Here is a 22,944-nt window from a genome sequence, read left to right as displayed (position 1 = left end):
CCACAGCAATGTGTGGCCAAGTCGAACCATTGAGTAAGCTGACCTTCGAAGCGAGAGATATCTTCTGCGAAGAGCATACTTAAATGTCGATGTTCACAGATAGCAGCTCCGATTCCAGATAGTCTTGCCCAAGATCGGAATGTGGAACGATATATTTCTTTCTCCAGATGAGCGATCCCGCGGCTTCGAATTCCAGTTTGTGAGAGTCTGCCAAGGGCACGTTGATTGTCCGGATATCGGAGGCTCTTAAGGTGGAGTCTATATTTTGCCTCCCAACTTTTTGCACTTTTCGCATGAAAGACATCGGCCGGAGCAATTACTGGTAATTGGTTCAATCCATGTCTGAAGACTGGCTCATGGTGAAAGAGGGCTGCAAGTTCCGCATCGTGGATATGTAAAACCAACGCTATTCTTTTTCTTATGTTAGCGACAACATGATCAATGATTGAGTAGTGGTTTGGGCACCTTCTCATTTCCTCGTACCCTGCCCACTTTTTCCATAATAAGTCAAGGGATTCTTCTGATAAGTGATCAGGTAATTCCACTTCGGGGACTTCAATGAAGAGCTTCATGTGACGGGCGATCTTCTCTTGGAATTAGTACCCTTTTGGCTTTTACGAAAGTTTTTTGAGCTTACCGAGATGAGAGATCCATGGTAAGCTGCCGCGATAGCTTTATGAGCCGGATCTCCTGACATAAGCGCAATGGTCTGACTAATTGTTGCACCTTTGATGTTCCATGGTGTGAACTTTGGATGTTCAGACAAAGCTCTCTCCCACGGATAGCTTAGCCCCAGTTTGCACGCACGTTCGAATATCAGCGATCCGACTCGTTGAGACTTCTCTCCCGGCATAGCCATAGCTCCTGCCGAAGACATCGCCAAGATGAGAAGGACATGCTCCAAGCTTGGTCTGAAGGTTGGACTATGTATGAAGGGTAGTGCAACATTAAAACGGGTGAAAAATAATTGAATGCAAAGATTCTAATGTAATCAGAAATCGAACGCGAGACAGAGGGAGACAAAATACCAAGAAATCAATTGATGGTATTGGCTCGTTGCACGGTTGCGCGCGTAGCTCATTGGCAATATTTGCGCGGAAGACCTCGTCGATATCTGGCTTTGGGGCGGTAGGTAGTTGCTTTCCTGAGATTTTCCAGTGGTCATCCAAATCCTTGAGGCTGTTTCGAACCTGAACATACCATATCTGCCGTAGGTCTGAGACTGTTGGATATTTCGTGCTGCCTCTCGCTGATATTGTAGTTGGCATTATCTGTGGATTCTCGTCGACATTATGAATCTCGAACCAGTTGGGATCTAGATTGAATTCATCGAATATGTTGACAAAACTGTCATCGAGAAGCCAGTTCGTTGCATGGCACTTCGTGTTAGAATCAGTCAGGATGCCCGCCACAGTAGGGTCTACGAGGGAACCACTGAGATCCATAGTCGCATTATATGAGAATGTGTTGGAACTAGCGGCGGCTTCAGTTAAATTGGAAATCACTCCCATCACAGTGGCTCCAGTATACGGCGGGTTTTCGGGGAAATTCTGGAAGGAGGGAGGCCTTGGATCCCTCATTTCACACTCGTAAGACATCCCGAGACTAGAGGTCTCATTTTCGTCGCCAAAAATGACTTGTGCCTCATCGACTGATGACCTGATCGTTCGCTGCTCATTTGAGCCACTACCCTGAATTGCGGTGCCTGAAGTTCGTTCAGGGTTGCACCCTGCGCTGCTTCTATCCATTACCAATGGCAACTTCTTGCATCCTCGTCGCAAATTATGCATCTTGAAGTGGCGTAGAAGGGTATCACTGGGTGAATTAGCCGAGCAGCATGATCTAGGTCTCATGATTTAATGTTTACCGGCGTGGGTAGAACTTGCCGCAAATCTCACAGCCAAACGGCTTCTCATTAGTATGTGAGCGGACATGGCGGTTGAAGTGGTCATTTTTGCTGAATACGCGCGAGCAATACGGACAGCTCAGGCCCTTATCTGTCGTATGAAGTCGATTTCGAGTCCTTTCCACCGAGGTTTGCCGCGGAGTGGAAACTTGCTGCCCAGCAGTTGGCTCTGTTTCCATTATAGCGGACTCCCAGCATCAATCACACTGTCGTGCGTACATCTTATTGCGCGGATTTCTTCCTTCAAATTGAAGATGTGGACAGTAAGCAGGATGTATTGAGCAAGGCAGTCCAAAGTTATGAGATAACTTGATAATGAAGGGAGCTCTGTGGAATTCCTAGAACTGAGGGCGTGGGGATTTTGATTTTGAAGCTAGGATGGAGGGTCTACAGGGTTCGGGGAACCATCGGCTGTTGAATCGAACTTCCAACAGAGTGCCTAAGCCTAACCGTAGTCTGATCTCAAAATTTGGCGAAACAAGTCGGACTTCCGTTGCTAGCACTGGCTCAATTCTTGCATTTTCTTTGGCTGTGTCCTCATTAAAGCTGTCTAGGTAAATACATACTGCTAAGCAATAATGTCTATCAACCAAGATCGGATCGAGAAGATTACTAAACTTCTGGTCAATACGGTTGAAATAGTGACTTGCTTTCAGATATCCATGCACATGCATCTTTCCAGAAACCATTGAAGCCATCTCCTTGGCGATACCTGAAGGGGAGAAAATTCTCAGAGAGCTTTTGAACTTGCGTCCAACAATCCTTCCTCGTGGGAATGGGACTGTGTCTGAGTTGCTCAGCGTACCACCATCGAATCGGCTTCTCACGGGCGGTGAAACCCCCAATGACTGTCGCCCAAAGAAGGACTTCCGGGTGTGTTTCCCAATAGTCGAATCGATCGCATTCATCGATGGCCAGGAGGAGACCACGAGAGCTGTTCTCATGATACAGGCAGAGGTGGGCCATTGGCTCGATGGACTCGGCAATGAACATTTGTACTGCGAGTCTACACGTTCTGAATAGACAGTCGCCAGACTCGTCAATGTTCATGACTTCATTCTGAATTGCACGCCTGGTTACAACCCACCGGACAATATCAATGCCCAGTTCTGGTTTGTTGAGCATCATATCGTAAGTCGCAAATAAGGCCCGGGCTTTGGATACCATATCCGATAGAGCTCTGACGGGCTTAGTGTTAGGCAGGAAGTCAAAGACATTCTCAATAGTAAGAAATTTTCTCAGCGTTGCAGCATCCCAGTATCCACGAAAGCAGTGCAGCAACTTGCTTGTAGGAATCAGCGGCGGAAAGTATGGCTTTCTTAGACGACACATCGAATCATGTGTGTCAATTCTGCGAAGTCAGTAAGTATTCAGCCTGCCATGGCGGCGGTAGCCTACCCAACAATCAACTCTGCTATATCATGGACCTCAAGATTCTTTGGTCCTCCTTTGTGCTTAGTCAGCGAAAGAAGGACTTCAACATGTGCCGGTTCCCAACCGCCGCTAGAGTAGAATTCGTTGTCTCTGTACATCGGTTCAGTCGACCGCGCGATTTGTACTGGACGCTCTACCGATCCAAGAAGCGCAAGGATGGTAATCGAAAGTAGTAGAGCGTTGGAGATGCTGGCATCAGGGTCGCTTACTGCCACTCGAAGACTTGCTAGCGATTCCTGGTAAGATATCATTCTTAGATTTCGGACAGCTTCATCCTGGCAGCCTAGGAAGAGCTGATAGCTTGCTCCAGCATATAGCAGGACATAAAGAAGATGAGAATTTCCCATAGCTAAAGTCATGATCTGCGACAGCCATTTCTCAATCGCAGACTGATGGGATGAAAAGGCGAAACAAGGCCATTGGTGTATGATGGCTGTAAGTCTTGGTGAGCCATCTTCTAAGTGAGGGATCTTGATCTTTCAGGAACCTACCGAACTGCAGCACGGCTTGTTTATGGGCAGGCATATGTTGGGTTGAAAGCGAGTTGAAAGGATCCAAGCAAGCGGTGAACGGCTTCTCTGGGTTAAAAATGATCTGCCTCTCCGGAAGACTCTTCTTGTCTAACTTGTGACCCCTGCCTTCCGTTACATGCTGTGTGTTGAGCGCTAGTACACCATGTTAGATGATTCCGGGGAGCATTGGCTTCCGGATTCCTCGAACCTCGGACGCGGCACTTCGCTCGCTGTGCTCTACGCTGGCGATGATTGGCATTAGCCGCATGCCGAAAGCGCCGCGTGTTCTTCTGGGGCTTTTCACCGGGCTTCCAAAAGAGATATGTTACTGAAACGGGCTCTCCTATCTCTGGTGCCATGAGCAAAAGTACGGGATTCCATCAAAAAGGGAATATATAAAGATCGCGGATGCAGGAAACTGGAGGGTCAAGGCGGTAAGGGATGAGCTTAACATCATGCCAACCCATCCGCGCAATCAGGGCTGCGCGGGCGCTGAAACTTTGACAAGTTCTGGCTAGCTGAATCTCGTGATTTCTCGTGATTCCAAGAATACGTACAGTTTTCATCTCGTAGTCAATGACACTCAGCCCCCAACCCTAAAAGCTTATACCCGCGCCTAGCGAAATATTGAAGGGTGTGGTTGGGTAGAATACATTTTGCTCCCTTGGCAGCTGAGCTCGCCAACTTACCGAGACCTAGCAAAGAGAGCTAGCATAAGATCAGCCGTACACTTATATACTTAGCAAAGGTAGCAAGGCCAAAGACTCTGAGAGGCTCTCTGGCGCTCGGCCCAAACCTGCCACGGGCCAGAACTCTTTTCCTTGTCGTTGGGGATCTCTTTAGGCAGGGGTATTTACTCCGTACCGATCATAACGCAGATAGTGTTCATTGATTAACCGCGCCCAACACCCAGGCCAATCATTTACCTGTAAGTTATCGCTTCGTCAATGCCGGGCCAGTCAGTAAGCCGGAGATTCACGGTGCCACAAGAATCAACGGCCTGAGATCTAGTCTTTCATTGAACCAAAAGTGGTGCGAGCTATGTTCTATGAACGTGGTTTTCGGTTGCATGCTTCTGCCTCAAGGTGTTTTGATCGTCCTAGATATTGATTGTTTCCCTTCCTCCCCTTCCCAGAATTTGCCGCCTCCTTTGCCGCAATTTGAGCTTCAGTGTGGTGCCTCTTGTGGTTCTTCTTAGTTGCAGCTGCTTCTTTAGTTGCGATCGGTGCCTCAGTGTGATGGGGCTCCCGCTTGCCTAATCAGGATCCAAATTCATCCTCTGTGCTATCCCAAGGACCAAACTCGTCATCTTCCTGAGGACTTCGTTGATGATTCTTGTTCTTAGCAGCGGCTTTCTTTGCTGCAATCTGAGCTTCGGTGTAGTGGCGTTTATGGTTCTTTTTATTGGCAGCTGCTTCTTTCGCCGCGATCTGAGCCTCAGTATGATGAGGCTCGCGCTTGTCCAGCCAAGACCCGAACTCGTCTCCAGTACTATCCCACGGACCGAATTCATCAGCTTCCTGGCGTCGGTGATTATGAATTTTGCCACCAGTAGTGACAGCCCCTTTCGCGGCAATCTGGGCTTCAGTATGGTGGGGTTCTCGTTTCAACACGTCCATATCAGGGAGAAGAGCCCTGGCTGCCATTGAAGCTCGAGATACCAAGGAACCCTAACATTTGGTCAACGTTTGGAATGAATTTCGCGTATGAAGTGCCTACCACATAACGCCTGTCCAGGCCATTAGACGGGGCATGAACCAAAAACCCAGCGGCGAGGGGACTGGCAGCCAAAAGGCCAAAGACTAGGGCGTGGTGAACAGAGGATGGACGCATCTTTGTTCGGTTGTAAGGATTCTTGGAACGAAAGGTACTTTCAACTGGCCAGCAGTTGAAGAAATGAATAAGTCAAGGGAAAGACTGAACTTTCTAGATATCAGCCCGCGTGAACCATTTCTTCGCGCAGTTAGACCATCTTGCAACACAAACCCCATCGTCCTAGAATGTGCATGCTTAGATGAAAACATCCTCGGGATAATTGAGTACCACAATGATCGTCCCATTGCGAGTTTCACTCCAGCCGCGGCTAGAGTTCAACGGTGGTTTAATTACGCATTCATCGTTTCAGGCTGAGAGAGTCGTGACGCACTGGATGTCGACGGCGCATGGCTACGCTGCATTTCTAGACCGCAAGACGTTTCTGCAAGTGTGGGGAGAGTCCCACGCAGAAGATTCTTTGAACTTTCTGCAATGCGCCGAGCATCTGAAACGAGCAATGATAGCACCAATTGCGCTACCAGCGAATCGCCTAGGTGTTCCTACTGTAGCTGTATCTGCAACCGAGATGGCGAATCTAAGCCATCGGTAGGCTACGCTTGCTTGTCACTACGACGAAGAAAAGCTTGTGATGTCTTGACTATCCACCACCCACGAGTTCCTGCGTTTCATCTCTAGCGCCAGCATCGTTCCCATATACATTCGCTGATCTGGGTTTCCATTCAGGATCTCTAAAATCTAGTACGTACCCCAGTTCCACTCTGTACGAGAGGAATAATACCACACCTCAGAAACAAAGACGACTTCAGGATTTACGGGTCTCTTTTGAACGTTTATTTTTGCCAGATTTCGTGATTGACCCATATTTTCTATGTGACCTACTACCTACGGAGACATGTGTATAGTACTTACCACAAGCTCTCCCTACAACGCCAGCCTAGTTTATTCTCATATTCAACAGTGTCTTCTTTCTCCCAAGACTTCAATCAACGCCTTCTTTGATGCAGTGTTGATCCAGAAAGTCAGCATTAACATGTACTTCAATTATCTGCCGCTACCTCGTTGCGACAAGGAGGAGTACAAAACGCCTATTGACCCTACCGCAGCTCTAGATGACGAGGATAACCTGAGTATCACGTCGAGGAAGACAATCCAAATTTACACGTCACAATGGCTCTGGCTACTTCATGCGATCCTGTTAGCCAGCTCGCTCACACTCTTCACTCTCTCTGTTATGGTACGCTCCTCGACGCTCCAGCATGTCCAGGAGTTCTCCGCTTGGTGTATGTCTAAAATTTAACGACGAGATCTCTTTCAATAATGGCTGACGAGAAGATGTCGAAGCTCCTGCCGCCCCTGCTGTGAGGTATCAACCAGTAAAATACGATGTCTCAACCAGTAACAACCAATTTGTTGGTGCAGGGCCTGAGGTGGACAAGGCCTGGCGTGGAATCTCATATGACAGTACGTTCCTGCGGAAGTTCTCCTGCATTTATGTCTAACATGATGGGCCAGTGGGGGACCAATAGATCTCAAAGTCTGATATCGAAAAACTTGGCATGCCTAAGTCTTCCCTCAAAGTCTCCCATCCAAGAACAGGCGAGGAAGGCTACCAGGTAGGAATGGAGGTTTTCCACCAGCTTCATTGTATCAATCTTCTCAGAAGGGTCGCATACAAAGAATACTATGAACCCCTTGGCGGAGAGCTTGCCGCTGGACGCGAGGCGTTGCAACATCATACGGGTGAGTGGTGAGACCGCTTTATATCCTGCATATGCATAAGTTAATTGCTACTGATAGATAACTGCATCGAGATCCTCAGGTTGAATGTCCACTGTAATGCAGACATAGGACTTTTTACGCTATACATGGTCGAAGGAGACTCACAGGTATGGCCAGAACTCAAGTCGAAGCATGTTTGCAGAAATTTTCAAGAAGCGAAGCAATGGGCACTCGATCACTCGGTTGGCAAAATGGAACTATAAGAATAGGGAGATTGAATTGCAACAATCAAAGCAGCAGAGCCAGATTTGCGAAGAGTACGGAGCACCATCCTCGCAAGAAGGGGCAGTAGGTCTCCATAGCTGATGTTCTCACAATGTGGCAATATTGCGTAAGTACTCGCAGAAGACTTAAACCTTAATTAGCCGGAAAGAATGTTTCGAGTGGTCGAGCTTTCATAGGTTCCAAGCTGCTTGGTAAAAGCTTCAGTCCACAGCATCAGGCTAACACCTGACACAGCCCATACAGTAACAGCAGTTTGTACTCTGGGGCAAACAAGCCCCCCTAGCAACTACATTCTCATAGAAACAACCGAATGACGATGGTAATTCTTCGCGCAGGACTTCAGGATCGCTCAATTGGGGGACTCTCCTTTAGGTATGTGGATGGCATTGTTTCAGGCCTCACCAACTAGCTAAGTTTAGTGTGACGCCTACCACAGGGAGCAAAAGATGGGAAACTTTCTTTATTTCATACAAGTATTCACGATACCTAACGCGTGTGAGACTATTCTGTCCACGGCTTAAAGCTTTCGTTGCCCTGCTACGGTTGAGAAAATTAGCTCGCAAACTCTTTCCTCTCGTATAGGAGCGTGCTTTAGACATATCGTCAGCCTCGAACCGCTGAGCGTTGTATTGGACCCTATCTACAGTAGATTCAGCTGAGAAGCGGTAGTTGCTGAAACAACTGCGTTTGATGATATTATCCCTAGGTAGTCAAGAGATTTTCAAAGATCGCTAAAATCGTCGTGGAATTTGTCGCGGCTTCCCCTGGTCTGAGTTATTTGGCCCCCTGTATCTTTTTCATATGATATGCCTACATTAATGAGAATTCTTCATCTTTTCCATTTTTCATTAAACCTAGATACTTACACAGTCCTTCTAGTGTAGTCGGGCTTGCGATAAGCTTTTGGATTACACGTTCTGTTGGCCCCACTAGTTTCTACATCTACACCAACCGTCCGCCACCGGATTATGCCTAGTAAAACAAGAGACGAAAGCACATTCCCAATGCTGGGACAGCACTGCTTAGAAGACTACTATGACCTTGAAATCGAGGGGCATGCAACTGCGGGTGTAAAAGGGTCAACCACGACGAACATCCATGCTAGACAGGATTCACGTGCCTCATCATGGTCATTCGATACCATCACACCCTCGAGAAAGTCTCAATCATTAGTCCATTTCTTGACTTGGCTTCGATGGGGAGTACTTGTTGGGTTGCAGATTATCATCATGTTTCTCCTATGGCAGCGGCAAGGAACAGAAGGTGAAACAGATATCCCATTGAGAGGCAGGGTGGTCGAAACAGGTGGTGATATCAATAATCTATTCAGAACGTGTGAGCGGCCCTTATTGCCTTGGAAACGAAGTCTCATGCAGGTCAAGGCTTACTGAAAATCTTCCCTAGCGTCGCATCCATACGTGTATCTGAAGCCCGAGGCCGGGAAGTTCATCCCGAATATGACGACGAAATGAAAATCGGATGGATATTCGAAGGAACTGGGATCTGTAGATGCCTCGTAGGTTTCCTTCGTTCACGGGTTACTTGAGGAAACAGAACTAACGATTCTGCTACTAGTCGGCAGTGGAAGTGTTGCAATCCCAGAATATCGAGATCATCCTCTTCTAGTGATCCAATGACGGACGACCCGATTCGCGCAGGACCTCTAATTGAAGCCTCTTGGACCCACGCTCTTCACTGTGAGACTTATGAGATCATTGTCTACTATATGAATTATCTAACCCATTACTTGTTGTATTGTTCTGTGGATAGCTATCACCAGCTAATCATTAATGGTCGAACTGACGGCGACAACCCGTACCACGCTGCACACTGCTTCGAGTATTTAAGAACAGTAGTCTTTGCAACCTTGACATGACTCTTGAAGGGTCCATGTCAACACCACAAGATTATGATAGGGGCCAACCCCACGCTTGTCGAAATCGACAAGAAGCAATCGCGTGGATTGAGGCGAGACGAGTTGACGACTTACAGGATATAGTTGGGCCTTAACATAAAGAGTAAATAATCCATGTTCAAACAAGAGATTAAAAGCAATTTCCATCAGAAAGCCTTGTTTCTGGTGCGTACAAAATATTTGTTATCGACCGCGTTCTGTGAACGCAAGGGGAGAAAGTGAACAAGGCGTTATTATATGTAGGTAAAGCAATGTCTACCACGATCAGTACCTTGGTAGACATTGTTTACCATAGCTAAAACTAACACTAACAACAGAAACCTACCACCTATCTATCATCACTAACTGTATCGTTCTGAGCACCATGGCCCCTTATCCTTTGACATCCGGCATCTTGCTGCTCGATTGCAAAGCTACTTTAGCATGACGAACATTCTGCTCCAAGTTGCAGGTAGTTCCAGCAGACTAGGCAAAGGGGTCAGCACATTTAAGGGTTTGCGACAAGAGATACATACTGGTGTCACCCATATCATCTCCGAAAGAGCTTTTCAAAACTTGCTCGCCGAACGTCGTGCCTTCGCTTGGATGGTAGGCTACTGCCTGTGTGCCGATAGCTATGCCCATCATTGGTGGGATTGGATCTAGTTCTTTAAAGTTTGGCTGATGTTGATAGAGCTGTTGGAGCATCAACTGGTGAATGTTGTGCGCGGCGTATTGGCCCATATGCATTGCGGTACCACAACGCTTGATGCCGGACCAGCGAGCGATATCCCCAACTGCGAAATGGTACCGTGCGTTCGGAATTCCTGAAAGCAGATTCAACCTGGAAGGTTAGCACAGAACGAAATTCATCAAGGAATAAGCTTACGATGGTGCGATCTTGACGTATTGCTGCTCATCCAAGGATGCAGGAGGCATGTACGCTGTTGAGGGAATACTCTTCGACATGGCATAAATTACGTGCCCAGCAACAACAGTTTGCCCACCGTCCAGATGAAGCTGTGAGTATGGAGAACCATCCTCACTCGTTGACTTGATTGTCTCGAGGACACGCTGTCCCATCAAAACTTTAACCCCCATCCCCTCTAGAATGGTGCGAGATCTCTCTTTGAACTCATCAGGCAATGATTCCGAGGACAGCAGCTTATCCCGGGAATGAATCAAGGTCACTTGTTGTGTTGGCATAACCAATTTGATTTCGGCAGCCATCTCAATGCCCACAGCACCTGCGATCTAAGAGTCAGCTTGCAGTATGCCTTACATCAATCAAGGGTGATTTACCGCCACCGACAACGACTACACCCCGCCTAGCTGATTTGACCAAGTCGATGTGTCTGAGAGCTTCGCTCAAATACGTCTCCTTTGTGAGACTTTGTGGTACAACTGGCCAGGCTCTTCGCAGCCCGGAAGCACCGACGAAGAAGTCATAAGTTGCTTCTAGCGATGATCCGCTTTCAGCCTCTACGATGGTTGCTCTCCGCAATTTGCTGTCGACCCTTTCAACGGTCCCTCGAATCGTCTTGATGCTCCGGAGCGCAGGAATGTCGTTGAATTTCCTCCATGCTTTCGGTGCAAATGTACCTGATGCAAGCGCTAGAGGAGATGATATCAAATGGACTGTTCAGAGTCATCAGTTGATCGAAAATTTTGTTGAACGCCAGCCTGAATGATTATCCTTACAGTATCCATCACGCTCGTCGACAATCGTGATTTCCAGAGTTATTTTTCTGTTCTCAGGTTCTCCTACCGGGTTGTACTGAAACCGTGGAAATCTTCCCGCACAGAGATCCAAGAGGTTCAAAGCTGCGCCAAGCCCGCCATACGAGCCTCCCGCCACCAGGACTTTGAAAGGCCTAGCTTGGAGAGCGATATTGGAGGCAACCATCGGATTGAGATTGGCAGGGTTCACCGAAGCAAGAAGGGAATGAGAAAACTCCCAAAGCACCTACATTTGGTCTTGTACTTGTTATATTACCATTCCAACATTCAAAGTACCAGAATCATATTTGATAATGAAGCAATGATCATGGGCGTCCGAAAGAGACCGAGTGGGTCGATCCAATCTTATCAGATGCAAGCATCCACAGTTGCCGGTAATCGGAGAGCTACAAGATGAAAATGCAATCACCTTTGTACTGTAAACTCCGTTGGCCAACGACCTACCTAAAATACGCCGCGACGGATAGTGGATCGGAAGCGTGCTATCTACGCTATCGGCTAGGCCCACATCCGATGAAAATTGTTACATATTCTCGCGAATCTCGTGCTATCTGTCATGCTTAAAAGACTGCTCGAGATTGCCTATGATGATTCTAATGTACAAATTTACTATCAAGCATCTAACCGGGCGGTCTTGACGATTATGGCCTCCTTCATAAAGGGGCTTCGTGCACGAATGCGCCTACCATACACGACAATGACCACTGGTGCAAAGGAGAGAACAAGGGACAGGAACCCAAGGACGGTGCTAGCCCACTGAAACCCGAGGACTTGGTACATGTTCTGGGCCGCCAGTGGTAGAAAAGCTGCAAAGATGTTCTCTCCCAGAACGATTGCAGCCACGGCACTTCCTGCATACTTACTGTATGCATCGACAACATAGTCTGCAATCGCGATGACCACGACGTTTGTTCCAAACCCAACCATAGCAAGGCCGATGGCCGGTGCTATCCAAGGTAGTGATGCATATGAGGTCCACCCGTACACAAACATGCCTCCGGTAACGCCCACAAAACTGCCAATCAAACTCATATAAAGACGAGCTTCTGGGATGGGAGATCCCGGTGCCTCCTGGTTCCTAGACGCTGAAGCAAAGTAGAATTTTGCAGATATGAGTGCACCGAGAAAGCCAATACATTCGCCCATCACTACAGCAGCCTGGACGTAGCCGGCTTGAGACGCTGTCCAGCCATATAGTCCAGCGAACACCAGCTCAACCGACTGTGTGAAGAGGTAAACGGTGCCCACCATGAAAGCAGACCAGATCGTGAAGACGAATACCACTGGCTCTGTCATCAGCATGTAAATTGGTCGACGTACACTTTTGCTGAGTTTTCTGAAGAGTGTCCTCCCTGGCGGTTGTGCGACTGTAAGTGATTCTTCTTCCACGCTCATTCCTTTCTTCTCCCTTTTTTCAAGGATCACAGAGCCTCGACTTTCATCAAAGAAGTAATAATAAATTGGGGCGAGGCAGCCATACCATACAAGCTGAATATATGAGATCCATCGCCAACTTAATGACTGGAAGATAACCCCGCCAATGATGGGACCCATGCTGCTGCCAGTGAGATATGCGGTGACATAGAGAGCCATTGGGATCGTTCTACCGCGTTCCCCTTCCCATATATTGCCAATAACGCTAGCAGACGTGTTTGCCAGAATTGAGACGCACCCGCCAGTGAAAAACCGCGAAATGATTAAAGTTGCAAAATTTCGTGCTACACCCTGGGGCACAACAAAGCAAATAAAGACTCCATAGGTAGTCAAGAAGCCGAATCGTACACCGAAGTCTTCCATAAGTGGTAGAACGACCAAGGAGAAAATTGCCCCGCCCAAAGCCCATGAGGTAACCGGCCAATAAGAGTTTGGAAAGGTTGCGTCACTGACTCCAAATTCTTCATTGATGGCTTCGTGGGCCACGGTGATAATGGTTCCGTTCAGTAACGTTGTGAAAGTAGCGAGAACCGCAATGATGGTGGTCATCCATTTCTTCTTCGATGTCCAATTGTATGGATTGTCGGAGTCCTCTGAGCTGCGCCAATCTAAGCACTGGCCTCTTGGAATATCGTTTAACAAAGTTACGTCACGGTTTGTTTGAACACGGGGTGTCGAAATGTGGGATATCTCTCTATCAAGCTGGGTTGAAGCAATAGTCATATCATGCCCAGGTATGGGCATCGGCGCAGTCTCTTTCAGAGCTATAATGTCGAGAGTTCAATGGACTGAAAAAAGGTACAAAACATATAAACAGGATTCTTTCTGCATCCAAATAAAAAGCGAACTTTTGTGGAGGTCCTTTAAATCTCTGAACATAATTTTTCGGAGGTCAGCGAACTTTTACCTAATGGGCCGAGAACTATTTCAAAACTTGCCTCTGACGAGTAATATGATTCTCTGTATATCTAGCAACAAATAAATGTATAGCAGGGGACTCTCGTTTTTCCTAATATCTGTTCATAGGATGACGCGGTAGAAATACTTACGCCGGCTCATATTGTCGGGCTTCCAAATGAAACATCTGAGCGTCGAGAGGCCCATTGAGGTGTGGCATGTCATAGTGGCGCTATTGTACTAATATTTGTCTGAAACATGTAACAGCCCTGCTTTCTTTCGACTAACTTCTCTCGGGCTAATGAATCGGAGAGCCTAATCAAGAGGAATGGACCTTGCGTCCTTTACTCGGCAATCATCAACATCATCTCCAATTTAAGTCCTCCTGGAAGAAGTCCACGGTGCTCTACGACGTCACAACGTTGAACACTTGCTCCTAAAGTGTCGTCGCTGGCAGTGGTCCTTCAATGATAAGGAATCACGCGATAGGCTTCCTCCTTAGGCCAGATGTAGAAGCGACACGTCTATCCGCCTATTGTCGGAAAGTCATTAGAACTAAGTGCTACCGGTTCGCATAAATAAGTTCGATGGTGAGACACGATCGGCAAAATCCTCGTCAATCTCGAATTTGATTTCTGCGCGTGGCCTGAATCCAAGTTTGGCATAGACATGCCTTCCCATGCTTGATGCCTCGGTGACTGCCTCGAGATTTCCACGCTGCTTTGCTTCGCTGAGGCCCCGTTCCACGAGTTTAGAGGCAACCCCGCGTCTTTGAAATGCGGGATGGACGGCACAGATATCTAGTGCCATCACCGAAGCAGGTGTACGTCCAGCAAGCTCTGAAACATAAGTCCTCCGATGGCGCTGTAATGAATTGAGCATCTGGGAAATATAACGTTGTTCCAACTCATCGCCGGGATGCTGGTCCTCGAAGTCGCTAGGCTTCCATTCCTTTGGCCTTTCGCCTTGGCCAGGGACCATAGATAGTTGTGACCAGATCGCAAATCCGACTATACGCCGTGAGTGAGGCTGGCTAGTTTCTTGAATGCTAGCTTTCAGATGCAGTGTATTTTTATTGGCTTTACGCCATTGGTCGATCATGTGCTCGGTGTTTTTACGAGCACCGACTGAAGTGTCCCAGCCTGGATTGGAGCTGATCCATATGGTATCATTTGCTTGTCGGCCAAATGCTTCTGCTAGGCAGACAAAGCAGTGCTCGAAGTCTTCAGCGTCCCTTATTAACTCGACTCTAACTTCGTTGTCATGGTGGGTTGCTGCCATTGTGCTTGAACTCTAGGAGTTGAAGCCGCGTGGCTCGATGGTTTTCTGCCAGCAACACGGTGACAAGCTCACTTACGTTGATTTCGTTGTACTCGTGCAGATTTTTCAGATTGTCAATGTCGTAGGCAAAAGTCCAGCCCGGCAAAACTCCGGCCTCTAGTGACATTTCGCCAGTGTTCGCCCTAACTAGTGCATCGCATAATTATGCAAAATTTACTTTGCAATCCATGCTCCGGGAAGGCAGTGCGCTCTCATAAGGAAGGATTATTGTGTATCCAATGTGCCTGCGGATTAGAGTTGTTCCGACCTATCCTACCTACTGATCTCGACGCTTCGTGAATTTCGATGCGGATGACATAGACCCTATGGTATACCAGAATGGCAACTATCAACATTGAGACTAAAACAAACCATTTCAGATGGATGTTGTACACGTCTAAGTCGTGAAGAGGAAGTCCGTGAGTAGAAGTTAGGCTAAAGCTCTCATCCGCCACTGTTCAAGCCACTTCATATGATCTCCCAGCTTCCAGGAACACCGCCGCCGTTCGAGTGGCGTTACGGTGAAGGAGCCAACAATCGATCCAATAAAAACGGTGAAGGTAAATACTATAAGGGCTGGACACTTCTCATCTATATTGTACATATCTGAGTACAGGGGGGCGGCGACAACAACAACAACAATAACAACATCAATGAGGCTGCTACGGAAGACACCCATGAAAAACCGATTAATCATCAGTGTCTGAACGTTCTTGGACGCTGCGACTACCACTGTAAAGACTGAGAGTCCGAAATTGCCAGGGCCATAAGCAGTTTGCGTTCTCAAAGCTCGGATAATGGCGCCCCAAAGTATGGGGCCTAGAGCATAGCCGACTAGATACAAGGTAGTCGACAACAATATAACTTCGACAAAAGATACGCGAATACACCGCTATCTGATATGTAGCTGTCGTAATCCATATATACGGTTCGGGACCAGCCTTGGCGTTACGAGAAGCACCAAGGTATTTTCGGATGTATTCTTAGTACGCCCAGGCTGGGCCTCATTAGAAAAGCAAGACTAAAGAAATCTCAATGGACAAGACGCGGAGATCACAGGGACGCTCGTACCGTCTTATCATCACGTGACGTCACGTGTTAGCCGCCAAGCGGACCTGGTGACGTCATGTGGCAGGAGCCCCTCGGCAAAGGGCCTTTTACTCCTTGCCGAGCCCCGCACGTGCAGACGTGTTGTATCATAATATATCTCGTTTACTTTTCACCAGGATGCGTCTGCAAATGCCTTGGCTGGGAAGTTGAACGATACTGAATCCAATGACCTCTCGCGCAAGACTTACCGCTCTCGCCAAACAGCTTGCGAATACTACCAAGTCATCCCACAACACGCCTCAATCTAGATCCCTCGCCAGCATGGCTCACACCCAGTCTGCAGCTTGCTGCAACACGCCCGCGGTCATCAGCAAGGGCTACCAAGAGAAGGGCACTTTCATCACCGTCAATGGCCTGAAGACCTATAATACCGGACCCTCCTCAGCCAGTAAAGGTATTCTCGTCATCTACGATATCTTCGGCTTCTTCCCACAGACCCTCCAAGGTGCCGACATTCTGGCTCACTCGGACAAGGAGCATCAATATCAGGTTTTCATGCCAGACTGGTTTGAAGGAAAGCCGGCAGATATCTCATGGTATCCTCCAGACACGGACGAGAAGGGCAAGAAGCTAGGCGAGTTCTTCCAGACCTCGGCGGCACCGCCAAAGACCGTTGAGCGGGTCAAGAAGGTCATGGAAGAATTACAGTCGAACAATCCTAGTGTCGAAAATTGGGGAGTTGTTGGATACTGCTGGGGAGGGAAGGTAGGGCCGCAGCTCACCCGTACCACGAGGACATCACGCTAACGCAGCTCTTCAGATCGTCAACTTGGTCTCACAGGCGGGGACTCCATTCAAGGCGGCAGCTAGTTGCCATCCAGCAATGGTAGATCCTAATGACGCACCAAACATCACAATCCCCATCCTCTCAATCCCATCGAAGGATGAAGATAAGTCGGCTATGGAAAAATACGAGGCTGCACTGAAAGTGCCTAACCAGGTCGAATGGTATCATGACCAGATCCATGGATTTATGGCTGCAAGAAGTGATCTCGAGGATGAGAACGTCAAGGCAGCATACGAGAAAGCGTATCAAACCTTGCTCACTTGGTTTCATAAATACTTGTGAAACGATCAAGGACGACAATTTATTGTGTGCTCCGAAACCATAGCCAATTGAAAACGACCAGGTTTACTCGCACTGGGGGTGAGTGACTACCAGCACCCTGAATCTGAAGCTAGACAAAACACGAGAAAATATTGTATTCACGATCCGTTTATCGGTGCACGTGTTCTAGACTGTTGCGCGCTTCAAGCAATCTTTCCAGCCCACCCTCGGGAGAGGCACCCTGCCGGCCCTGTAGTAAATATCACATATCACACACGATCGGTGAAATGGGGTGGTTTACCATAGCCTGGTTCTGTTTGATAATCTTCCAACGGCCAGTGGTTCCCATTACTAATAGCTTTATAGCAGTGTGTGAAAGTTGGCATGCGGCCACCGAACACCTGGAGAAGCTGGCAGCTTCAAGCAAACATCAACGACAGCATCAGGAGGAAACTCCTTATGTTGAGGGCGTCATATCTGGTTGTTGCATTTGCACGCAAGAATCTTGTGCTGGTCTGAACGTTGCGAGGGTCCGGTTTTCTGGAAAGCTCGGCAATGGCTCAATGAGAAATTTGGATGGAAGAAGGAAGCTCTCTTCCTGGCCATGCAGCAATGGAAGACTCGCAGAATGATAGTGGAGAAGCCTGTGAGAGCCAGGCCTGCTTCGATATTCCGTTCCCCAATGTCGAAGCATTAAGTCCACCTTTCGCTGATTTTGGGTTGTCTAGGGCTGGTTGTCATCATTGCTATCCGAGCCCGGCTCCGCCTTCCAGAAGCACCAGGCAAGGATGATAATAATCTTCATGGTTGCGGCAGTCCATAGAGCACCAGAAAGACCAACAGAACTATGCGCCCACAAACCGCCAACCATAGCTCCCAATAAAAGTAGGACTGGGGCTGCTGCTCTTCGATTCCTCTCATCGTTCTGTGTCAATCCAGCCATGATCAAAGGGTCGGAGAAGAGGTCGCAGTAAATGCTGGTGAGGACCACACTAGTAAGACTGCTATATTGCAAAGCACGGCTGGTCACTGCTTGTCCACTGCTTTGGAATGCCACGAGGGCAAGCGGTACCAGTACCTCCCATCGAAGGTCGCCTCCTCGCTCCGCATCGACGTGCACTATAATTGCAGCGGAAGTGACCAAGACCAACTGGGCTGAAAAGGAAGCAAGAAGTACCCATCGACGCTTTGGGGCGAAATATCGATGAAATCGACTGAAGAAGAACGAGCCCGCGCAGAAGAACCCGATCGAGGTTCCAGACCTGATCCACCTGGTTCCCTCAGTTGGAGCAACCAGACCAAGCCCGAGGTAGACAGTATTTCCGGTTTGCATGCTCACGAATGAACCCCATATGAAGACAGCGGAGGAATCCAGTAAGCCCGTGATCACATATGACAAGAGAAGGACGAGATCGGCCCGGCGTCTATCAATTTCCTGCTTCAAATACTTGGAAACGCGAGTCGAACGTGGCGAACTAATCGTTTTCGCAAGTAATGGACTCTGCTCATTTCCTGAAGCTGTGGTAACCCAAGACGATTGTGTTCCATCCAGTGTTCCATATCCGTTAGGGGAAGTCATCGTGACAAGGGTCTGGGGAGTGCCGGTCGAGAAGACCTCCAGGTTAAGAAGAGGAGTATAGCTTTTAGAAGAACCTCCCAAGAGAAACGGTTTTAGGAATCATCTGCCGGCTACGTCACCCTGATCGAGGCAAATCGCGTCATGGTAGAGGACGTCGTCCGAGACGGCCAACGATGCCAGTGGCTGATCGAAAAGGCTGTGGACCCGGGGCGGTTGAATGATTAAGCGAAGTCGTAGGTGGGTTGGTGAGGTCGTGACGCTCAATCTTGAGAATCGTCGATGCTCTCCCGCATTCGCATGGAGCATCCATCAGCCTGTATTAAAGGCCATAGCCCCCCTTCTACTTAACAGCTTCTGGCAGTCCATCCTTCTCCCTCCTCTTCTCTCTCCTCTTTCTCCAAGTCAATATGCAGCTCTCACTCCTCGTGTCTCTGCTTGTAGGCTCTTGCTTGGCTGTCCCCATCTATGACAGGGACCAACAAGCCATTCAACCTTTTGATAGGAAGTCTCCCTATACTAGAAAACACAGGGACCACTATGATCATAAGCTCGACTCCTATGGACAAGACTTGGAGCCCTTGCCGTGGCGAAATGGCGATGGTGCCACCATGATGGGGCCTCGTAACAGGGATCGAGAGAGGCAGAATCCTGATATGGTCCGGCCGCCATCAACCGACTCTGGAAATCTCCCAAACATGCGTTGGAGCTTCGCTGACTCCCACATCAGAATTGAGGTAAGCACCATTGACTTAACGCCATGTGCGAGGTGTGCTAAAGCAGAGTAGGAAGGAGGCTGGACTCGGCAAACTACTGTCAGAGAGCTTGGCACCAGCAAAGAGCTTGCCGGTGTCAACATGAGACTGGATCATGGTGTCATTCGCGAGTTACACTGGCACAAACAAGCTGAATGGGCATATGTCCTCGAGGGAGAATGCCGTGTCACTGCTCTGGACACCGAGGGAGGAAGCTTTATGGATGATCTTCAGAAAGGTGATTTATGGTATTTCCCGCCAGGCCATCCTCATTCTCTGCAAGGCCTCAGTCCAAATGGCACTGAATTTCTCCTGGTCTTCGACGACGGTAATTTTGACGAGGAGTCGACCTTCCTGTTGACTGATTGGTTGGGTGAGTGGCTCCAGGTTCTCTCGCAATCCTTGAGCGATCCCTGACCCTGCATATAGCCCATACTCCAAAGTCCGTTCTAGGGGAAAACTTTCGCCTGGCCCCAGAGGTCTTTGATAACCTAGATCCTGCCGACAAGTATATCTTCCAAGGATCCCTTCCGGGTCCCATTGACCAAGAGAAACCCCGCGGCGAAGGGGTCAAGAAATCCAAGCTACAATTCACTCACAAGATGATGGACCAGAAACCCCTCAACACCACTGGCGGCCAGGTTCGAATCACTGACTCCACAAACTTCCCCATTTCCAAGACTGTGGCTGCGGCTCACCTCAACATCGAACCTGGCGCTCTCCGAGAGATGCACTGGCATCCCAATGCGGATGAATGGTCATACTTTATCAGCGGACGGGCCCGTGTCACCATCTTTGCAGCAACAGGTATTGCTCGAACTTTTGACTACATGGCTGGGGACGTCGGGATTGTACCAAAGAACATGGGCCATTTCATTGAAAATCTCAGTGACGACGAGCCCGTCGAAGTCCTGGAGATCTTTCACGCCGACAAGTTCGAGGACTTCTCGCTGTTCCAATGGCTCGGTGAGACCCCGAAGAAGATGGTTGCGGACCATCTCTTTGCCAATAACAAGAAGGCAGCAAATAAGTTCTTAGAACAAATCGAGGATGCCGAAAAGGACCCCATCAGGAACGTTTTAGAAAAGTAATCATGGTTCATTACGGCGTTGGGAAAATGCTTCTGCGTCCCCTACAAAGGAATGGAATGGTTTCCAGTAGGCCAAGCTGGCTGTACTGAAACTGGTGCCCGTACTATAATTGTAAATCATGGGAATGATACTGTATCAAATACTCGATATTCCTTATTTGAGACCGATTCACTGGAAAGTGCCAGGGTCCTCCATACCCCAGACTACTATGCAGCAATCACATGGATTCGATTTCGTATCTCTGGCAAAATGTTTAAGCAGCAACTAGTGGATTGTGGCGATTCTTCATGCATGAAGCTCCTCCCTGTTGGCCCAGTTGAAATTCTAACGCTACAGGACTAGCTTCCTCGGTACCTCAAGGAGTTTGTGCTATTTTGGTCAGGATCACAGCCAGCGAGCCTCACAAGATCACAGGATAAAGTACTAGTATTGCAATCCTAATGAGCCGACAAGATTGCCTGATTCTCGAGTGCCAGACCAGGAGCTAGGGTCATCCATTTACTCTAGCGCCAATGAAGATTCTAGGTCAACACCACCGAATATGGTCACGAAACAGCCAATGCGGTCACTCTCATAGCTTCATGACTTCCTTGATTGTGGCTTTCTCACTCTCCAGAAGATCCTTTCAATAATGTTCAAAATCGACATAGACCCGGCCCTCATATGCACCCAAGGCGCCTTCTACGGTTGGACCGCGCGATGTCCCCATAAGCAAATGCCAGTTGCAAGGATCTACCGAACACCCCTTCAGATTTGGTACTGGCTGCTTTGAATTCGAGAAGTTTAGAATTACGAGGGCCCGCCGACTGCCGTCAAGACTCTCTTTGATGTAGGTGAAGACATTCTCGTTGATTTTGTCCACAAGCTGGAATGTGCCATGAATGAAGATATCCGCGTGGCTCTTCCGCAATGCCATCATCTTCTTGTAGAGTGACAGTACGCTTTGACTGTCGTTCACTTGATTCGCCACGTTGATTCTACCAGCATGATCATGTGCGCGCATCCATGGTTCAGTGCTAGAGGAGGTGAAGCCACCGTGTGCAGAACTGTCCCACTGGAATGGAAGACGAGAATGATCTCGAGCAAGAATCCGAAGGCCACTCATTACCCGGTCCTTTTCCGCCGAGTCTGCGTTTCTTTCCGCTTCACGGTAGAAGTTGTTGCTTTCAATATCTTTGTACTCCTCGATGGACCAGCTTTCTGGCATGTTGGTCATGCCAATCTCTTGACCTTGATACAGAAACAGCGTCCCTGTAAGGGTAGCTTGCCAAAGAGCGATCATCTTTGCGGAATTCTCCCAGTGCTCCGGGCTGTCCGAGCCAAATCGAGATACTGCTCTTCCGTTATCATGATTCTCACAGAACACCGTCGTCCAGCCATCTGTGCCTTCAATGAACTTCTGCCACCTTTCCACTAATACCTTCAATTCACTGAGTTTCCAGGGCTTGAAGGTATACTTGCTGCCGAATCCGTCACCTGTTCCTAACCGAATCATGTCGAATTGGAATACCATATTCAGCTCCCTCTTAGATGCCTGGACGTAATCCAAAACCCCTTGTGGGTGAGGTGTATTGGAAAGCTCCCCTACTGTGACAACGTCATAATGGTCAAGAACTTCACTGTTCATTTCTTTCAAGAACTCGTGAATCCTTGGACCATTACACCACATTTCAGGCGCAGGTTGCCACTCACTCTTGGGATCTGCGATTCTGGCGTCAATAAACTCGGTCCTTTTGCTGTACTTGTTGACAGTGTCCACCCGGAATCCATCAACACCCCTGTCGAGCCAGAATCGCATGGCGTTCTCATAGATGGCCTGGCGGCAAGACTGGTTCTCCCAATTTAAATCCGGTTGATCTGATGCATAGAGGTGTAGGTAATATTCTTGAGTTAGCTCATCCCAGGTCCAGGTTCCACCTGCAAAATAACTCCTCCAATTTGTCGGCGGTCTCCGCCTGCCGTTCATGTCATACCGAGCGGGCTTCCAGATATACCAGTCTCGCTTCGGATTATCACGTGAGGATCTTGATTCCTTGAACCACTCATGCTCCTTGGATGTATGGTTGACAACCAGGTCCAGTATCAATTTCATACCCCTTGAATGGCAAGCCTCAATCAAGTTGTCAACATCTTGAAGGGACCCGTATCTAGCGTATACTTTCTGATAGTCGGATATATCGTAGCCCATATCTGCCTGGGGGCTTTCGAACATCGGTGACAGCCAAACCACATCGACGCCTAGATCGTGCAGGTAATCGATCTTAGAGACCAGCCCCGGAATGTCACCCCAACCGTCTCCATTCGTATCCTTGAAGCTCGCGGGGTAGACTTGGTATATTGTCGCTTCTTTCCACCAAGGAGGAGAAACTCTCGATATCATATTGATAAAACCTCAGCAAAGATAAAAAGGAGAATGGCTTCAGGAGGTGACATAGAGTTGAAGATGC

General features: G+C 48.4%; 11 protein-coding genes across 11 annotated transcripts; 4 read left to right on the top strand and 7 right to left on the bottom strand.

The window, feature by feature from the left end:
• Positions 1-220: 220 nt before the first annotated feature.
• On the bottom strand, positions 221-982 carry A1O9_10596 (uncharacterized protein; the record flags this gene model as incomplete). The annotated part of the gene is made up of 3 exons (XM_013400757.1): positions 221-411; positions 466-584; positions 638-982. Coding segments are annotated over 3 exons (654 nt in total), but the record flags the coding sequence as incomplete, so codon positions are not given.
• Positions 983-5,111: 4,129 nt separating this feature from the next.
• On the bottom strand, positions 5,112-5,471 carry A1O9_10595 (uncharacterized protein; the record flags this gene model as incomplete). Its single annotated transcript, XM_013400756.1, has 1 exon — positions 5,112-5,471. One exon carries the CDS (start codon positions 5,469-5,471, stop codon positions 5,112-5,114), a length of 360 nt encoding a protein of 119 aa, XP_013256210.1.
• A 1,187-nt stretch (positions 5,472-6,658) lies between these two features.
• A1O9_10594 (uncharacterized protein) lies at positions 6,659-7,154 on the top strand (the record flags this gene model as incomplete). The annotated part of the gene is made up of 3 exons (XM_013400755.1): positions 6,659-6,908; positions 6,970-7,089; positions 7,141-7,154. 3 exons carry the CDS (start codon positions 6,659-6,661, stop codon positions 7,152-7,154), a joined length of 384 nt encoding a protein of 127 aa, XP_013256209.1.
• Positions 7,155-7,184: 30 nt separating this feature from the next.
• A1O9_10593 (uncharacterized protein) lies at positions 7,185-7,610 on the top strand (the record flags this gene model as incomplete). Its single annotated transcript, XM_013400754.1, has 2 exons — positions 7,185-7,368; positions 7,426-7,610. 2 exons carry the CDS (start codon positions 7,185-7,187, stop codon positions 7,608-7,610), a joined length of 369 nt encoding a protein of 122 aa, XP_013256208.1.
• Positions 7,611-10,012: 2,402 nt separating this feature from the next.
• A1O9_10592 (uncharacterized protein) lies at positions 10,013-11,432 on the bottom strand (the record flags this gene model as incomplete). Its single annotated transcript, XM_013400753.1, has 4 exons — positions 10,013-10,370; positions 10,416-10,773; positions 10,829-11,164; positions 11,228-11,432. 4 exons carry the CDS (start codon positions 11,430-11,432, stop codon positions 10,013-10,015), a joined length of 1,257 nt encoding a protein of 418 aa, XP_013256207.1.
• Positions 11,433-11,878: 446 nt separating this feature from the next.
• A1O9_10591 (uncharacterized protein) lies at positions 11,879-13,423 on the bottom strand (the record flags this gene model as incomplete). Its single annotated transcript, XM_013400752.1, has 1 exon — positions 11,879-13,423. One exon carries the CDS (start codon positions 13,421-13,423, stop codon positions 11,879-11,881), a length of 1,545 nt encoding a protein of 514 aa, XP_013256206.1.
• A 729-nt stretch (positions 13,424-14,152) lies between these two features.
• On the bottom strand, positions 14,153-14,878 carry A1O9_10590 (uncharacterized protein; the record flags this gene model as incomplete). Its single annotated transcript, XM_013400751.1, has 1 exon — positions 14,153-14,878. The coding sequence occupies one exon, from the start codon at positions 14,876-14,878 to the stop codon at positions 14,153-14,155; it is 726 nt and encodes a 241-aa protein (XP_013256205.1).
• A 1,410-nt stretch (positions 14,879-16,288) lies between these two features.
• Positions 16,289-17,096, top strand: A1O9_10589 (uncharacterized protein; the record flags this gene model as incomplete). The annotated part of the gene is made up of 2 exons (XM_013400750.1): positions 16,289-16,732; positions 16,788-17,096. The coding sequence occupies 2 exons, from the start codon at positions 16,289-16,291 to the stop codon at positions 17,094-17,096; spliced, it is 753 nt and encodes a 250-aa protein (XP_013256204.1).
• A 703-nt stretch (positions 17,097-17,799) lies between these two features.
• Positions 17,800-18,654, bottom strand: A1O9_10588 (uncharacterized protein; the record flags this gene model as incomplete). The annotated part of the gene is made up of 1 exon (XM_013400749.1): positions 17,800-18,654. One exon carries the CDS (start codon positions 18,652-18,654, stop codon positions 17,800-17,802), a length of 855 nt encoding a protein of 284 aa, XP_013256203.1.
• Positions 18,655-19,061: 407 nt separating this feature from the next.
• A1O9_10587 (oxalate decarboxylase) lies at positions 19,062-20,497 on the top strand (the record flags this gene model as incomplete). The annotated part of the gene is made up of 3 exons (XM_013400748.1): positions 19,062-19,388; positions 19,440-19,779; positions 19,836-20,497. The coding sequence occupies 3 exons, from the start codon at positions 19,062-19,064 to the stop codon at positions 20,495-20,497; spliced, it is 1,329 nt and encodes a 442-aa protein (XP_013256202.1).
• A 625-nt stretch (positions 20,498-21,122) lies between these two features.
• A1O9_10586 (alpha-glucosidase) lies at positions 21,123-22,877 on the bottom strand (the record flags this gene model as incomplete). The annotated part of the gene is made up of 1 exon (XM_013400747.1): positions 21,123-22,877. The coding sequence occupies one exon, from the start codon at positions 22,875-22,877 to the stop codon at positions 21,123-21,125; it is 1,755 nt and encodes a 584-aa protein (XP_013256201.1).
• Positions 22,878-22,944: the final 67 nt, after the last annotated feature.

The sequence above is a fragment of the Exophiala aquamarina genome (assembly GCF_000709125.1).
Source record: "Exophiala aquamarina CBS 119918 chromosome Unknown aczIA-supercont1.13, whole genome shotgun sequence".
NCBI lineage: Eukaryota > Fungi > Ascomycota > Eurotiomycetes > Chaetothyriales > Herpotrichiellaceae > Exophiala > Exophiala aquamarina.
Note: the sequence above shows the minus strand (reverse complement) of the source record. Positions and strands in the feature narration are given on the sequence as shown.